This window comes from Trachypithecus francoisi, unplaced genomic scaffold (assembly GCF_009764315.1).
Source record: "Trachypithecus francoisi isolate TF-2019V2 unplaced genomic scaffold, Tfra_2.0 Lachesis_group16, whole genome shotgun sequence".
In the NCBI taxonomy this organism is placed as follows: domain Eukaryota; kingdom Metazoa; phylum Chordata; class Mammalia; order Primates; family Cercopithecidae; genus Trachypithecus; species Trachypithecus francoisi.
The window spans coordinates 21,029,856-21,047,699 of NW_022681461.1; the positions used below are offsets into that span (position 1 = coordinate 21,029,856).

Consider the following 17,844-nt stretch of genomic DNA (forward strand, 5'->3'; position numbering starts at 1 on the left):
CTGGGCGTGGGGGCTCACGCCTGTAATCCCAGCACTTTGGGAAGCTAAGGAGGGTGGATCACCTGACGTCAGGTGTTCGAGACCAGCCTGGCCAGTATGGTGACACCCCGTCTCTACTAAAAATACAAAAATTAGCTGGGTGTGGTGGCAGCCGCCTGTAGTCCCAGCTACTTGGGAGGCTGAGGCAGGAGAATAGCTTGAAACCAGGAGGTGGAGGTTGCAGTGAGCTGAGATCACACCATTGCACTCCAGCCTGGGTGCTGGAACGGGACTCTGTCTCAAATAAATAAATAAATAAATAAATAATATAAAAAATAGCAACATTAAGTTACCTCTTTTAGATGATCATTTGCAAGGATAACAAATTGCACAATGTGTTCATTAAACCTTGTTCTCCTCTTCTCACTTTCAACTTCCACTTCTAGGTGACAGCAAGGAAATACCAGAATTGGAAGAAGAAAAAGTAATTCCTACCAAAGAGCCTGAGCAGATAAAATCAGAATACAAGGAAGGCAGATGTACAGACAAGAATGAAGATCGTCATGCACTACACATGGATTACATACTTGTAAACCATGAAGAAAATTTACACTCAAAGCCAGAGGCCTGTGAAGAAAGAGAAAGCATAGCTGAATTAGAATTGTACGTAGGTTCCAAAGAAACAGGGCCGCAGGGAACTCAGTTAGCAAGCTTCCCAGACACATGTCAGCCTGCCTCCTTAAATGAAAGAAGAAAAGGTATCTCTGCAGAGAAAATGTCTTCTAAAGGCGATGCGAGGTCATCTTTTGAAAGCCCTGCACAAGACCAGAGTTGGATGTTCTTGGGCCATAGTGAGGTTGGTGATCCATCATCAGGGCCTGGGTGGTCTGGCAAGACTGTGGAGCCATTCTCTGAACTCAGCTTGGGCGAGGGTCCCCAGCTGCAGATTCTGGAAGAAATGAAGCCTCTAGAATCTTTAACACTAGAGGAAGCCTCTGGTCCAGTCAGCCAATCACAGAAGAGTAAGAGCCGAGGCAGGGCTGGGCCGGATGCAGTTACGTTGCAGGCTGTCAGCCATGACAATGAATGGGAAATGCTTTCACCACAGCCTGCTCAGAAAACCATGATCCCTGACACGGAAATGGAGGAGACAGAGTTCCTTGAGCTCGAAACCGGGAAACCAAGACCACATGGGTAAGCAAAAAGCTAGATTGATTTATTTTTTCCTGAAAAGCAATTTATTTAGAAACCTGGGAAATGGTTAGAGGTTATGGAATATGAAGAATACCTGGATGATAACAGCTTTGCTTATATTGAATGCAAGGCACACCATCAGTAAAAGCAACTACTAGATAACTATGACCATAATGATGATTTATGTACATTTTCAGTCAAAAAGCCCCTTCAGTTTTCATTCAGTCTTATACCTGCCCCCCAACTGCCACCCCACCTACTTGAATACCTACATGACTCTTAAACAGGCAGTTGGGAATACAAGGGAATGACACTAACGTTTAATCAGCACCTACTATGTGCGAGGCAGTTTGCATATATTATCTCATTTAATCCTAACATGCCAGTGAGGGGAATGGAAGGGATGGGGTTGAGTAGGGGGATTCAAGGCTCAGAAAGTTTCTATAACTTGCCTAGAATTAAGTAACCAGAGTGAACACTCTGAGATTCAAAGCTTGCCACCTCCAAAGCCTGTACTTTCTCAGTTGACACACCGCTTAGCATACAGAAAAGTTGTTTTCTGGTTTTATGTAAGCACCTAACTTATCACTGGAGACAGAGAGACTCCATAGCCGTCTCCAAATCTCAGTGTAAAACATGCATTTCTAAATGGCAGAGAAATTGGCAAACTGTCACCAAATCAGTGATTCAGTCATTCATTCACTCATTCATTCATTCATTCATTCACCATGTGGTTTTTGAAAGCTTGCTCTGTGCCATGGTCCGGGTAGCCAATGGGCATATATCAGGGAATAGGATGTCATCGCTGCCCTCAAGCTTCCAGTCTCTGCTGAAACTGTTTAGCATTCTTCATTTCTCTTCATTTGTGTTTATGAAGCCCTCCTGCTTCCAGGGACAAAAGAACAAATTGTGAAAAATAACTTAAGTAAAGGGGAAGGTCATGTTTCCTCCTTGAAATGTAATAGAGAAAAGATATCAGCCAGGCACAGTGGCTCCCACCTGTAATCCCAACCCTTGGGAACCCAAGGTGAGTGGATCACTGAGGTCAGGAGTTTGAGACCATCCTAGCCTTCATGGTAAAACCCCGTCTCTACTAAAAATTCAAAAAGTAGCCAGGAGTGGTGGCAGCACCTGTAATCCCAGTTACTTGGGAGGCTGAGACAGGAGAATCACTTGAACCTGGGAGGTGGAGGTTGCAGTGAGCCAAGATCGTGCCACTGCCCTCCAGCCTGAGTGACAGAGCCAGACTCTGTCTCAAAAAAAAAAAAAAGGCGAGAAAATATATCTTTTTTTTTTTTTTCCTACTCAGCGTGGGAATATAAAGGACTATACATACCACGTACCCACAGTGAGTCAAAGAATCTGGATTCCAGCTTGGCTCTACCATGACTGATTGTACATTTTAGGATTAATCCCAGGCTTAGGTTTTCTCATCCGTAAAATTAGTGAGTTGGGCTGAAAAATCTCAAGCCTTCCTACAGTATTCAATTCTGGGAACTTAATTTGTGTGGAAACAGAATGTGTCCAGGAGAGCTTTGGCATTCACAAATTACATTTCTTGATGAAAGGAACAAGGACAAGGGAAAGAATAGCTGGGGTATGTTGAGGGTTAGCAAAGTGCAGAAGGGGTTAAAAGCTCTACCATATTCCAGGGCAGCTTCATAAATCCAGACGTTGTCAGCTGGCCTAATCCTTCTTTCTTCCTGTCAAGCTATTTTCTTCCAGAGAGACCTCAGATCCGTTATCAGAAAGCGAGTAGCAGATGGATCCCAGCAGCCCTGCTGGCATTGTTATAGATTGAGCTCAGAACTCAGGCAGCCATGAGTTGGCTAAGCTATTGTTTGGCTTCTTGTCTGCATTTTGCACACGCCCCTGAGATCCAACAGATGACAGTTGGTGTTCAATTGTGCCACCAGTACCTTTTCTTTCAACAAGATTTCTTTGCTCATCCCTTTCCGCTCAGCTTTCGTAGTACTGAAACTTTTCTCACAATGGGGATGGGGCAGATTTTCCCTCTGGCATGTGTATTATCTTTTGCATAAATAATTTACTCTGAATGTGTAAGTCTCCCTCTGTGCTAGATTTTCAGAGAAGGAAGAGTTGTCTAAAACAGTGGTTCTCTGAGTGGGGTCCTAAGAACGGCAGCATCAGTATCACCTGAGTGCTTGTTAGAAATGCAAATTATCGGCCCCAACTCAGACCTGCGGAATCAGGAACTCTGGGGGGTAAGGCCCAGTCAGCTGAGCTTCAGCAGCTCCTGGTGCCCTCCAAAGCTTGAGAACCACTGGTTAAAACATACTGTCAGTCGTCTAGGAGTTTACAAGTTCATTGAAGAGTTAGACATAAGTAGAAAGGTAGATAGCAGTATAATATTTAAGTCAAGCTGGTCAACGCCCAGTGTCAGTTTAAATATAAAATAAGGTACCAACTATGAGGCATTTAGCTATGGACCGGGTGCTAAACACTCTCTGTGCACTGTTTCACTTTACAACGGCAACCTTTGCGAGACAAGAATTACACAAGTGAGAAAGTAAGACGAGTAGACGTCTGTTTCAGGGGCCTTCAGGGAGCAGGCAGCAGGAATGGCTTATTCTCTGTCGGACACAGGAGACAGAGTGCCCAGGGCCCATGATACTTTAAGGAGCCCATGAGAATATTTTCTTTTATAATCAGAAGAAAAAATTATTATACTTTCATGTGGATTACATTTTGTCTTTATACCAATAACGTTATAAAATAAATTTTTAAAAAATGTTTTAGTGACAGAAGGCGCTTACGAGGGCAGAAGTGCCTAGGGCCCATGAAGTCGTACTGCAGCTCTGAGAGGTACATTTCAAACAGTCGCTAAAGGAAAGGTCATACTTTGCGAAGGCGAAGAAGAGGGTGAGAAGCTGGCTGAGTGAACTGGGATGAGTACTATGAAGGAAGTCATGGAGACAGGAAGGTCATCACAGAAGCAAAACGAGATAGCTGTGGTTTCCCAAACAGAAACCTGGAAATATCTCTGATGCATAATCTGATCACAGAACAGAAGATCCAAAATCAAGACCATTCTGCAAAAAAGAAAAGTAAGAAAGGCTTTTCTTAAATAGAGATAGGTTCATAGTATGTGCAATATGACTCACCAGCTATAAATCAGCTTCGTCCCTCCCCTCCTCAGCCTCAGCCTCTCTGAGCTCCCAAACTGTTTTGAGAGCTGCAAGCCACATTTTCAAAATCTGAGAAAGCATGAGAAAAATGTCTTTTCTCCTCATATGCCGCCTACTGACTCTTGTTAACAAAAGTTGTTACTAGGACTGAAAGCCTCTCTCCCTTGAAATCTGCAGCACTGCTTCACGTTCCCTAGGATCAGTCTTTTCAGAATCCTTTGCCAAGACCTTGGTCATCCTCCAGCTGTAGACCTGTCCAGCAAGGGATCAAATACCAGTTCCCCAAGACAGTGATGGATGTGCCTGATCTTTCCTACGTAGTCACAAAGAATATTTGCAGGATAATCTGTAGCACACAGACCTTTCTTAAAAGGAAGAAACACTTAGCTGTTTATTTTAAAGAAAGCATGATTGGAAGAATGATGTGTGAAGAAGGTGGTAATCTGGTTACATGTTAGAGTTTTTCAGAAAAACAGAATAGGAGATATCTGTATTTATATCTCCATCTTGCTCTCTAGCTACTGAGAGAATTTTAAGGAATTGGCTCATGTGATTATGGGGGCTGGCAAGTCTGAAGTCTGTAGGGCAAGCTGGCAGCCTGGAAACTCAAGCAAGAGTCAGCATTGCAGTTGTGAATGTGAGTTCTGCAGGGCTGCGGGCTGGAAATGCAGGCAGGTTTCTGGGCTGCAGTCTTCAGGAGAATTCCTTCTTCAGAAAACGTCAGACTTTGCTATTAAGACCTTCATCTGATTGGATGAAGGCTCCTCGCGTTATGGAGGGTAATTTGCTTTACTCTGCTGACTTCAATGTTAATCACATCTAAAAAAATACTTTTACAACAACATCTAAACTGGTGTCTGACCAAATCACTAGGTACCGTAGCCTAGCCAAGTCAAAACGTAAACATTAACTCTCACAGGTTATAGCAAAAAATCTGATCTATATGTTAAACAAGGATTAAGTCATTAAAATTTTAAAAGTCACTATCTGAATTATATGAAAATGTGACAATCAATATACAAATATATTGGCTTTCCATAGATATGAGCAAAGAAATAATATGCAAGGGAATAAAAGAAAATCATTTGCAAGAGGACTGGGAAAACTGATGATACTCAACTGATGAATCTTTGGGAGATGCAGGCAGCTGTGGGAGATGGAGGATGGGGAGGAGGGGAGGAGAAGAGAGGAAATCGTTGTCTCGTGTACTTTTGAAAGAGTGTTTAGACATAACCTGACCCTCGTATTTGTGGAGCTGTATCTTGTTTCCTAGCTCTGTGAGGTGAGGTATTCAGTATTCCCTGAAATAAAGACGACCTTCAGACACAGTGTGTTTGGTTCTATGGTGATCTGTCTGCATCCTTTCTTTTTAAATTTGTAATTTTCCACCTTTTTTTCCCATCTGATAACACTATAGAAAAGAATTTATCTTTCTGCTTGTGAGTGACACCGTGAGATCTTTTTGTTTTTCGTGAAATCAGGCTTTTTCTGTCTATGACTTACAGTTGGGGAGTTAGTACATTGGGTCTTTTATCCACGTGAATGTTGAAAATCAGAAATAGATTTAAAAATCAGTTGACTCTTTCTCTCATTGTTGGGTAACAGGAACTCTGAGAAGCATCAGGCCGACCGAGCATACCCCACCTCTGAACATTTGCCATTTCCAGAGATGAGCTGATGCTCTCTGAACTCCGGTGTGCCCTTGCTTATTCACCGTTTTTGGGCTTTGCCCTGTATCAAACCTGGAAGAACAAACTTAGCACTGACTCTGCGCTCATTTATTTTTGTCATTATATTTGATCCGTTGATGTGGTGTGTTGTTGAGTTGGTGGTGATAAGTATCATTAAAAGTCCTTTGCTGGGTGCAGTGGCTCACGCCTGTAATCTCAACACTTCGGGAGGCCAAGGCAGGTGGATCACCTGAGGTCACGAATTTGAGACCAGCCTAGCCAGTACGGCAAAACCTCATCTCTGCTAAAATACAAAAATTAGTTGGGCGTGGTGGCACACCCCTGTAATCCCAGCTACTCTGGAGGCTGAGGCAGGAGAATCGCTTGAATCCAGGAGGCGGAGGTTGCAGTGAGCCGAGATCGCGCCACTTCACTCCAGCCTGGCTGAAAGACCAAAACTTCGTCTTAAAAAAAAAAAAAAGTCCTTTACATTTGCAATTTAATTCAGGACTTAGTCTCTTTCCTTCATTTCCTTCTTTTCTCTCTTGTTTTCTCTCTCTTTCATGCCCTCCACCCACTTCTACATTACTGGCCAGCCAGCCCTACCCGGAGCAGACTTGCCATAGTAAGTGCTTGCAGACTGACAAATACATTATTTTCTTTGGTCCACCCAAATAACACTTGACATAGACAGGGCAAGTGTTCCTATCCTCATTTCCCAGCCAGATGAGCAAACTCACTTAACACATGAACTGCTTAATGTCATCCAGAAATGAGAAAGTGGTGAGGTTAGACCTAAATTTAAGTCTTCTCTGTCTAGCCCAGTGCTTGTCAATGAAACACAGCTGCCCAAACAAGCATTTCTTTTGAGCTGCTTCTATAGGTTGATGTTTTCATTCCTCTTCTCCCATTGTCCCATTGAAAGGCACATAAAGTGCAATAGGAGATATTTTGAGATGAACTGAGCCAGAATCCATGCTTGACTCCTTAGACTGTCTTGTGACCTACTGGGCTTTTTTGATGCCTGAGTAAATATTTGCTCCCACAGTGGAACTGTGAGTGCTAGTGCTATGTCAGTGGGCTGCTCCCCAGCTGTGGTGTATGGGACCAACTGGAGTGGTTGGAGGCCAAAAGGAAGGCAAAGCATCAAAGCCCCTCCATGTTCATTTACGTTTTCCAAATATTTATAGGTGTGGTATTTTGTGGTGAGGGATTTTACAGCCAGAGAGGGCCACAAGTGCCAAGATGAGGTGGTGCAACTCCGTTTCCCTGTGGGAGGAACGCCCACAAAGGAGTTCATTTGTGTTGTATTGGCTTCTAGTTTGAGGAAAAACCCAAGGTGCTTCTCTGGCTGGAACCTTGAAACATCACAACTAGTGGCATTGCTTACTTTAGGGGGAAAAAAAAAATCTGTATGAAAATTGCTGGTATTTGAGGAAGACGAGAAGCCAGGACTTTCGAAAGCAGGGTGTATTTGTGTATCAGGGGCACAGCAGGAAAGCGATGACACATTCAAATTAGGAAGATTTGAGAGATTTAATAAAGAAAGTATTTATGAAGATGGAGGCAAAGCGTGAGGAACTCACAAGGAATGGTGCAGTAGCCCAGGAATATGAGCAGCACGGCTGTTATTCTTCCTAGACCCCAGGAGTGGGGAGACAGAGTGATGATCAGAACCCAGAAAGACAATTTTAGGTAGAAAGGGCTACCCTGAAAGGCATAGTGACCTAGTGTGAGGGACATGGCCAGCGGCAGGCACTCCCACCTCTTCCCCCCTCATCTCCCACCAGGGGTCCTCATTGGTCAAGCCTAGTGGAGGCCCAGCGCGGTGCCTCCTGCCTGTAATCCCAGCACTTTGGGAGGCCGAGGCAGGCAGATCACTTGAGGTCAGGAGTTAGAGACCAGCCTGGCCAACATGGAGAAACCCCGTCTCTACTAAAAATACAAAAATTAGCTAGGCGTGGTGGCGGGCACCTGTAGTCCCAGCTACCCGGGTGACTGAGGCATGAGAATGACTTGAACCTGGGTGGTGGAGGTTGCAGTGAGCCAAGATCATGTCATTGCACTCTACCCTGGGTAACAAAACAAACAAACAAAAAACTTAGTGGAAGTCGGAGTGTAAGGTAGGCTTGGGGCAGAAAGCAAGATGGAGAAAGTGGGAGAGTAGAGCTGACGAAGCAAACAGAAGCTGTTCAGCACAGTCAGCCTCATTGGAGAGTGGTGGACCTCAGCCTCTGAAAACTGTCCTGAGATGTTCATAGGCATGATTAGTTAACTGTTTCTCCAGCACATTGGAGGATCGGTTTCCAAGATCTATGTGAGAGGTCTTTAGGAACAAAGGCTATCAAAAAGTCAGCGCAGGATTGGGTAACCCTTTGTAGAAGTCCAAGCTACCGGTTCTGAACCAGCAGGGAATACTTGCCGACGTTGGAGACATTTTGGTTGTCACAACTGGGGTGGGTGCTGCTGTTATCTAATGGACAGAGGCCAGGGATGCTGTTACATATCCTACAGTGCACAGGAGTGTCCCCGCCACACAGAATTCTCCAGCCCCAAATGTCAATACTGCCAGTGTGAGAACTCTGCTCCCTCTCTCTGCCTTATTTTATTGCTACTACTTTTTTTCCATCTGAAAATATCTTATATGTACGTATTTATTTAATTGATTCTGTTGCATCTGTCTCCACCTATGAGAATATAACCTCCAAGAAAGCAGAAGTTTGGTTTGTCTTGTTCATCATGGTACCCCTGTTGCTTAGAATAGCACCTGCCACATGTTAGACACCCCATAAATATGCCTGATTGAATGAACAGAAAAGAAAGGGAAGTTTGCTCAACGTAATTTGCTTTTAGTGACACTGTGATAATTTCTGGCGTTTGTTGCTTCTCTTCCCAAGGGAGATGTGCTAGTTTTAGTTTGGAAGGAATATGCATCTTTCTTTTCTCAAGTTACCAAATCCATCTTTTTCTGTCTTTTGTAATTTGAGGCCATAGTTACCCATTTTCAGTGTTCCCATGCTTTTCTTGTTCATTACAGTTCCTCCAGGGTTCTTTCAGCCTTTCAGTTTTCTTAGCGTTTTGTTATTCACTTCACTCATCCTCACGGGGAGAAAATAGGTGTGTCTGTTCAATTTTTCTTCTTGGTCATCTGTTGCCTATACCATGGGTATTATCATCTCTTCACCTTGAAATAACTTTTCCTGGCTGGGCAAGGTGGCTCATGCCTGTAATCCCAGCACTTTGCAAGGCCGAGTTGGGCAGATCACCTGAGGTCAGGAGTTCGAGACTAGCCTGACTAATATGGTGAAATCCCATCTCTACTAAAAATACAAAAAATAACCAGGCATGGTGGCACACACCTGTAATCCCAGCTACTCAGGAGGCTGAGGTAGGAGAATCACTTGAACCTGGGAGGCACAGGTTGCAGTGAGCCGAGATTGTGCCACTGCACTTCAGCCTGGGTGAACGGGCGAGACCATCTCAAATCATCATCATCATCATCATCATAACTTTTTATTAGAGAGGAGCATTGTTTTATTTAATTAGTCATCTGTTATACCATCAACTCAAGCAGCTGTTGACAATATGTAATTTTCAAAGACATTTTTATTTTTATTTTTTAAACTTCCATTTATTAAATAATAATTTTAAAGTATTAATTAGGCTCTCAGAGAATAACTAAAACTCCACTGGAGAATTTGACATCTACTCGCCCTTTTCTTCAACATAATACAATGCTATTTACTGCAATTAAGCAGTAATTCTTATTTTAAAAAAATTTTTAACTGCCTTTGTGTAATGAATAAAATAATACATTTCCTCAAATACCCGGCATACTCGGAGTTAGGACTGTTTTGCCCTGGCTCAATCTGCGAGAACATCTTGCAAGACAAAAGGGAGTATTTTTGGTGATAACCTATGTCTCACATTTGCATTTAATGAAGTACTACTTAAAATGTTTTTAAAATATCTATGATTGGCCTGATGACAATAACTTAATCACCATTCCTGGCCAACTGCTGACTTCCAAAACAGATATTATTATTTAAAACAGAATTAGGCCAGATGTGGTGACTAACACCTGTAATCCCAGCGTTTTGGGAGGCCAAGGTGAGAGGATCACCTGAGGCCAGGAGCTTGAAACCAGACTGGTCAATATGGTGAAACCCTGTCTCTACTAAAAATACAAAAAATAGCCGGGCAAGGTAACACATGCCTGTAATCCCAGCTACTCAGAAAGCTGAGGCTGGAGAATCATTTGAACGTGGGAGGTGGAGGTTGCAGGGAACCAAGATCACACCACTGCACTCCAGCCTGGGTGAGCCTGGGCGACAGAGCTAGGCTCCATCTCAAAACAAAACAAAACAAAACAAATAAAACAGAATTGGTTACAGTGTTTGTTCTGTAGCCTTCAGCTGCTGCCTTTCCCAAATAGGGAAGGAAGCCCCTTCTAATGAGCCAGCACTTCATAAAGACAAGATCCCCATTTTCAGCCTTCGCCCTGGGCAGAAATTCCCAAGATATGCCCAGCTCCAAAGTTACCTTTTCTCCCCTAATGATTTGAGAAATTCACCCATGATTTTGCTGAACTTCTGCCAGCCAGTGACCCTGCAAAGTGATACCTTCCTGTGGGCCCCACCTCCGTCTCCTCCATAGCTGAAAGATATATGGCACGTGAGATATTATTTCATAACTATTCATAATTATGAAGAATTTGGTTGACTTTCAGTTTAAGTAAAGATATAAAATGGGCACCTTCCTCTTCTCCCTTCTTTACATAAAAATAGGAGCTAAGACTGGGTGCAGTGGCTCACCCCTGTAATCCAGCACTTTGGGAGGCCAAGGTAGGTGGATCACCTGAGGTCAGGAGTTCGAGACCATCCTGGCCAACATGGTGAAACTCCATCTCCACTAAAAATACAAAAATTAGCTGGGCATGGTGGTGGGTGCCTGTAGTTCCAGCTACTTGGGAGCCTGAGGCAGGGGAATTGATTAAACCTGGGAGGCGTAGGTTACAGTAAGCCGAGATCGCGCCATTGTACTCCAGCCTGGGTCACAGAGCGAGACTCCGTTTCAAAAAAAAAAAAAAGTAAGAATAGGAGCTAACATCTCTCCACCCCACCTCCCATCACAAAAAGAAAAAGATTATGTAACATCGGATTTCTAGTTATTTCCCAAGTTAACATTTTGCTAGAAGTCTTTGGTTTATCTGATAATATATATATTTTTTGAACATCATACAAATAAACACATGCCTTTCTATTTTGTAAACTTTTCATTAATACTTGATATGCCTTAACTGTGTCAATATATCTGCTGGCAGATATTAATTAATAATGAATTAGAATTAATTCTGGTAGTAGCTAACATGTACTGTGAGGTTATTTTAACCCAGACTCTCTACATAGGTTATTTTACCTATGTAGAATTAATAATGGTAGTAGCTAACATGTACTGTGAGGTTATTTTAACCCAGACTCTCTACATAGGTTATTTTACCTCTCTTTGGGGGTTGGGGGAGACAGAGTCTCGCTCTGTCACCCAGGCTGGAGTGTGGAGTGCAGTGATACCATTTCCGTTCACTGCAACCTCCACTCCTGGGTTCAAGATTATCCTGCCTCAGCCTTCTAAGTAGCTGAGACTACAGGCACATACCACTATGCCCGGCTATCTTACCATTTTTAAGGAACATTATGATTACTGTCCATTCTGTGAATGAGCAGTCTTAAGGCTCCATGAGGTTTAGTAATGTCAACACTTGCTAATAAGTGGTGGAAATCAGATTTGAACTCGGCCTTGTGACTACAGGGTCCACAGGTTAACCTACACACCCCTTTGTCTCCCAGTCGCTGAAGTTGTACTGATCTTAGACAAGCATCCTAACTTTCTCTAGGACCTTCAGCTGGACTTCCTTATGAATCCTGCTATGTTTCCACAGTTCATTTTATTATGATTTCAGCCATCGTTCATTCAATGAAAATAATTACATCGCTGTCATATAGGGATGTGCTGTGAAACTACAGAATTTTTTTTTTTTTGAGAAGTTTCAGGAGAACTAAATTCCTTGCAACTTGTGCTTTGAGCCCATTCACATCCAGTCTCACTCAGGAGCAGGAGTAGCAGCGGTTTTCCTCCACTGACATACAAATTAAAGGGCATTTTTGACTCCACAGCATGGGTGAAAGGGTATCATATATTTCCAAATGAAACCAGCACAGCCCCAGCTCTGACCCCTAGCCAGAGCGGCTGCACGGGGAGATCTGGGAGGCAGGTGATCATCCTTATTTAGATGTGCCAGAGATCATGTGACCAGAAAATGGAGGCGAATCTGTATTTCCAGTTAACTGCTCAGAAGAGAGATGCTGAAGAGCTGTAGCCGTGCATGCTTCTCACCCTCCTGTTAGAAAGCCTTCTCTCATCCTCAGAAGGTAGGTGGGTCCTGGTGCAGCTTTTAGGAGATCAGTACAGTAAGGACAGAATGAGATGGGGAGTGTTGTTCTCAAAGACTAATCTCTTGCTGCTGGGAAGTTGGCGGCGGAGAGGGGAGGGGGATGAGAGGATGCCGAATTCTACCCAGCCCCTTGCAACTGACAGCTGCCAGCTGCATTTTATTCCGTATCCACTCATCCTGGAAAGGCTTGTGGTCTTTATGCTATCCCCGCCCCTTTCTTGGCGATCAGGTAATCAGGAAACAGACTTTGCACAGCTGTAATCATTTTGTTTTCTTTTATATCTATGATGAAAATGGAGAAAAATAAAAGGAAGTAACAGATTTGAAACTGTTTGAGACTATTGCCTAATGATAAATAAAATGTCTATTTGGATTATTTGACAAGCAGGACAGCCCTAGTAGAGAGGCATTTTTTAAAAATGTTATTTCTAATTGCTATTGAAGCTAGCGCATCTGTTTTTCTAAATAATCTTGTAACATTTACGTCTTACCTGAGTTTTAAGCTGCAGAAATAGGTCATCCTCAAACATGGGCTTATGTTGTTCCCTTTGTCTTTTCAAAATCAAGAAAGAATACTCTACTGAAAGGATATCAGTATTTCACTGAGAGACTAAGTTATGTGAGGAAGTAAAAAAATTACCACCTGGTCAATTTCAACCAGGAATACACAGGTTATTAAATTTCTGTGTGGTAACTAGAAAACAAAGCTAGATTCTCACCTAGCATAAGTGATTTAAAGTGTGACTCTGCCTGAGGTCAGGGTACTGGCCATGTGGATGAAAGGGAAAAGGGGCATAATCTCCATCCACTGTCCCCTCTTTGATGTGAACTGTTGACATGGTTTGATCTTATGTAAGCTGCTATGTGAGTGCAGCTTCCGGGACCACTTCCAGCCAGATGGCTGCCCTGTGCCCCTCCTGTAGAGGAAATGGGAGCGGCTCCTGCATGAATCTATTCCAAAATCTTCATCTGATGAAAGTTTTCTTAGAATCATAACTGATAATATGCATGGAATGTAAAATCTGGAATAATTAGATTACGATGCCTGGAAATCAAAAAAATGACCCATGGAATTTCTCTTAATTGCTAAGAGAAACTTCTTCTCTGGGAGGTAAAACAAAACAAAACAGCTCTTATGGAAATGTCTCTATGGGCAAATTAGACATTTTTAGGGTAGTGAAAGCTCAGCACTCTAAAATGGTTTGGACCTTGTTCCCCAACTCAGAAGAACAAGATGAGGTTACTGTCATTGGAAATCAGCAGCACCTAAATATCCCTGTGAGATTCAGCTTTGTAATGCAAAGTTACCCTTTATGTCCTAAATAAGGTTTAATGCCTCATAGATGCTTGAGGATGGTGAGCCAATTCTCCTTTCTATTAACAAGAAGTCAAATTAACTTTTTTTCCAATGGTTAGTGCTCTCTTTGGTACATCCCAGTGAACTCCTATTTACATTCTGTATGGTTTCTCAATCTTGAGTGGCTTTGTACTCCAGGGAAGACTTATCTCTTCAATAAGAGATCACAGAACTTTCTTGATTTTTTAACTTCACACTTTCCAGCTCTACAGAAGACAAGGTCTAGGGATTGCACATAGGTTCGGGTACTCAGTATAGGTTACAGTGCAAAAGCTTAGGTTTATCTACGGCAAATAAAAGCTGATATTTTTTCCTACTTAGCTAGTATGGAATTGCTTGCCTTGTGTTTGCTGTATTAAGATTTTGCAGGCAGAGGCTTTACATGAACCAAGCTCCTGCCAGAGTACTATTTGTATTTGGGATGGTTTCTCAATTCTTTACCAATCCAAGTTAAGAGTAATTGGTAGTTGGGAGAAGGAAGAAGGGGTGAGAAGGGGCAGAAGGAAAAGTAGAGGACAGATTCTGTCCCCTGGTATCTTGTCTGCCAGGTTGACAAAGAACATGGCTCCTGCTGGATTAATACAGGCAGGAATCGTGAGGGGCTTGTGGAGAGGTACATCACTATGTTGCTCAGGCTAGTCTGAAACTTCTGGCCCCATAGGAGGGGCATTGGAGAAGAAGCAGGAGTAAATGCCCTTCATTTGAACACTCTTTTCCTTAGAGGGCTGCTGCCAAAGTTGGCTCTGTCTTGTTCTGATACCTGCCTATTTGTCTGCTACTTTGATAGTTGTTTGATTCCTTATATTGTTCTTGAATCCTATCCTTATATTGTTCTTGAATCCTAAAGTTCAACTGCTAAAGTAATAGAAGCTGAACTAAATTTTAGAATTCATTTGGACTCACTTCTTGAATTTACAGGCAGAAAATGGGTTCTAGTTAGAGTGAGTGATTATCTTAAGATCACCCAGTCAGTGTCTACGCTGGGATCAGAATTCAGGGGTCTTAGCTCTGGACCTTGTGCTACCTCCTGTCAGCTCAGGGCCTTTGAGGAAAAAAAAAAAAATCTTGATGCGGTATCTCATGGCTGTAATCCCAGCACTTTGGGAGGCTGAGGCAGGAAGATCACTTTGAGACCAGCCTGAGCAACATAGTGAGACCCTGTCTCTACAGAAAATTTAAATATTAGCTGAATGTGGTGGCATGCACCTGTCGTTCCAGCTGCTTGGGAGACTGAGGCAGGAGGATGCCTTGAGCCCAGGAGGTTAAGGCTGCAGTGAGCTATGATCATGCCATTGCACTCCAGCCTGGGTGACAGAGCAAGAATCTGTCTCAAAAAAGAAAAGAAAAGAAATCTAGTCCATGCATTAGCATTTTGTCATGGCTTTAAAAAAAAACCTACCACTCTTCTATTTTTAGGATAAGGTAGCATTTCCTAATTCATCTACAACCCTTAGACTCGTATGCATTTGGGGAAAATGAAACATCTCTACTGTCAGAACGTGTTTATTATTAACAGGATGCTATCCCTAAGAACTGCATATGATACAAAGGTAACTAAGGTGCAGTCTCCTCACTCAAGTGTGGGGAGGAGAGAGTAAAACAAATGGCTCTGAAGGACAGGATGAAATCAATTCCGTAAGAAATTATACAATGGTGGGGCTCTGGATGCTTAAAGGTGAGAAAGTGTTGCTTCATTTTCTTTTTTGTAGAGTGCCTAGTACAGGATTCATGCATGAGGAAGATTCAATAGGTTGGGAGAAGGAACATTTCAGTGGAGGGAATATAATAAACCCAGCTATGGAGTCAGGAGAGCTATCAGTTGGATTTGGGAGACTTAAGAGAATCTCATTTTGCCTGAAGGGTAGAGCAGTTGGAGAAGCTAAGGATAGATTATTCTAAGTGGTTAAGAGCCCCCAAGGCTGCAACAAGGAAGTCTGTATTCAATGGTTTTTGTTGGCAATGGAAAGCTGATGTTTCTTGAGCTGGGTATGGTGATTGCAATAGACTGGCAATGATGCAAAAGACATGGGAGGGCAGATGGGAAGTGCCAATCCACTGGAGACATAATCAAGGCTGGAACTGTTCCTGGGATGGAAAGAAGGGAAGTAGTTTTAGAACTGCAGACACAGAAGAAAGCTAGAAGGCATGAAAATTGAGGAAGATGAGAACCTACTGGGGAGGTGCCCGCAGAAGAATTGGCAAGCCCTGTGAAAGGTCATCATTTCATTCTTTGTGTCTGAGAACCTGCAGCCTTGGTGAGTTACTTGATATAAATTCATATAAGCAAGGCAAAGAAAGCACAAAACTCTCTCCTCAATGGAACAAGACAGAGCCTACTTGGGCAGCAACACTAGCTGCAAGTGAAAAACTACATCTGATTCATCAGCCTTAGGTCATGGTTCCGGTGCTGGACAGTGGTCTCTATGACTACACTTTCTTTGTTGCCAAGAGGGCAGGTCTGCAGACCTCTGTATCTACTGAGGTGTACCTATTGGGATGGGGTGTGAAGAGGATGGTGGTGTTTTTCCTCTGGTCAGGCTCTTACCTCCTGGGCAGTGGCTATAGAATGAGAACACCCAGTTTCAGGGCAGGGGTGAGGCCAAATGCTGTCTGTGACAAGCTGCAAGGAGATTCTGACTCATAGGTTGCAAGAACAGAATGAGTCTTGATTGTAGGCTTAGGAACTGAGGAGAAAGTGGGAAGAAAAAGAACAGGAGAGCTCAGATAGAATCTATCCTCATTGCCTCCCTGGCTTACCAACAGGCCAGATACCACCTTTTATTGGAGGCTTCTAGATTGCTCTACCCAAGATAGAATCTATCCTCATTGCCTCCCTGGCTTACCAACAGGCCAGATACCACCTTTTATTGGAGGCTTCTAGATTGCTCTACTCTACCCCCGCATCTGGAGGAGCTGCTGCTGTCTCTGAAATTCGTGTAGGACTCTCATGGCTTTTAGCCCCTCCTGTGCTGTTTTGTGTGAACCTGTATGTGTCATTTCCTCTTTATCCTCCTAGATTTTAAATTCTCTGAGAGCAGAATGTGTCTCTGATCCATTCTTTTGGTAATACAGCCTCCCCGCACGCTAGCACTTTCCATATGACTCTAGGACTCAAATGTTTGTTGAACTCCTACTGGAATGAATAGCCTGAGAAATAAACAGTATCAGAAAGAAGCCACAACTGTCAAAGCTTGTTGCAATCTGCTTTGGAAACCCTAGGCAGATGACCAGAATAATCTTGATATGGTTTTACCTGGAGAGAGAGAGCATTCAATATCCCTTCTAATCCAAAAACTGAAAACCAAACACATGCTTTCAATATTGCCTGGAAAAGCAGGATTTAGTGCTGCCCAAACCCAAGATGAAAGTCCCATTCATAAAGCCACCATTGCCCACCGATGTTACCCCTTAACAATTATATTCTTCTACATCTAGTTCCCAGAAATATCCAGGAAAGGCTGATGAAATTGAATGTTCTAAAAATAGTTCTTCCTAAAATAAAATAGGAGTGAAACCAACATAGTGTGATCCCAAGAGAGCAGCTGAGCATGAGGTAGGTAAGGAGGACAGGTAAAATGGAGATGAAAGGAGAGCTAGAGACTATTCATCTATAGAAAGGTCAGTAGTGATCATTGAAGGAAAGCAAGTATGGGATGGAGTTGAGCCTCATTCCTGGGCTGGTCATGGGGAATTTTTCCTTGTACATTAGACTAAGTTCAGATGTAATCAAGGCTCATGGCTGGGCTGGATGCAGTGGCTCATGCCTATAGTCCTGACACTTTGGGAGGCTGAGGTGGGAGGATCACTTGAGGCCAGGAGTTTGAGCCCAGCCTGGGCCATAGAGTGAGACCCCATGTCTATGAAAAAATTGCAGAAAATGCCTTAGCCAGTTGTGGTGGCACACACCTGTGGTCCCAGTTACTCAGGAGGCCAAGATGGGAGGATCTCTTGAGGCCAGGAGTTTGAGACCAGCCTAGGCAACATAGTGAGACACCGTCTCCTACAAAAAAAAAAAAAAAAAATTATTTAAACTTAGCTGGGTGT

The 17,844-nt window shown here is 43.1% G+C and overlaps 1 protein-coding gene across 13 annotated transcripts in view; it reads left to right on the forward strand.

The window, feature by feature from the left end:
• Positions 1 to 17,844, forward strand: part of PRUNE2 (prune homolog 2 with BCH domain) — a 301,009-nt gene that overhangs the window by 212,734 nt on the left and 70,431 nt on the right. For all 13 annotated transcript variants that reach the window (XM_033237044.1, XM_033237051.1, XM_033237048.1 and 10 more), the window contains exon 9: positions 426 to 1,173. In XM_033237044.1, the coding sequence (XP_033092935.1) occupies positions 426 to 1,173 (748 nt within the window). The remainder of the gene's footprint in view (positions 1 to 425; positions 1,174 to 17,844) is intronic.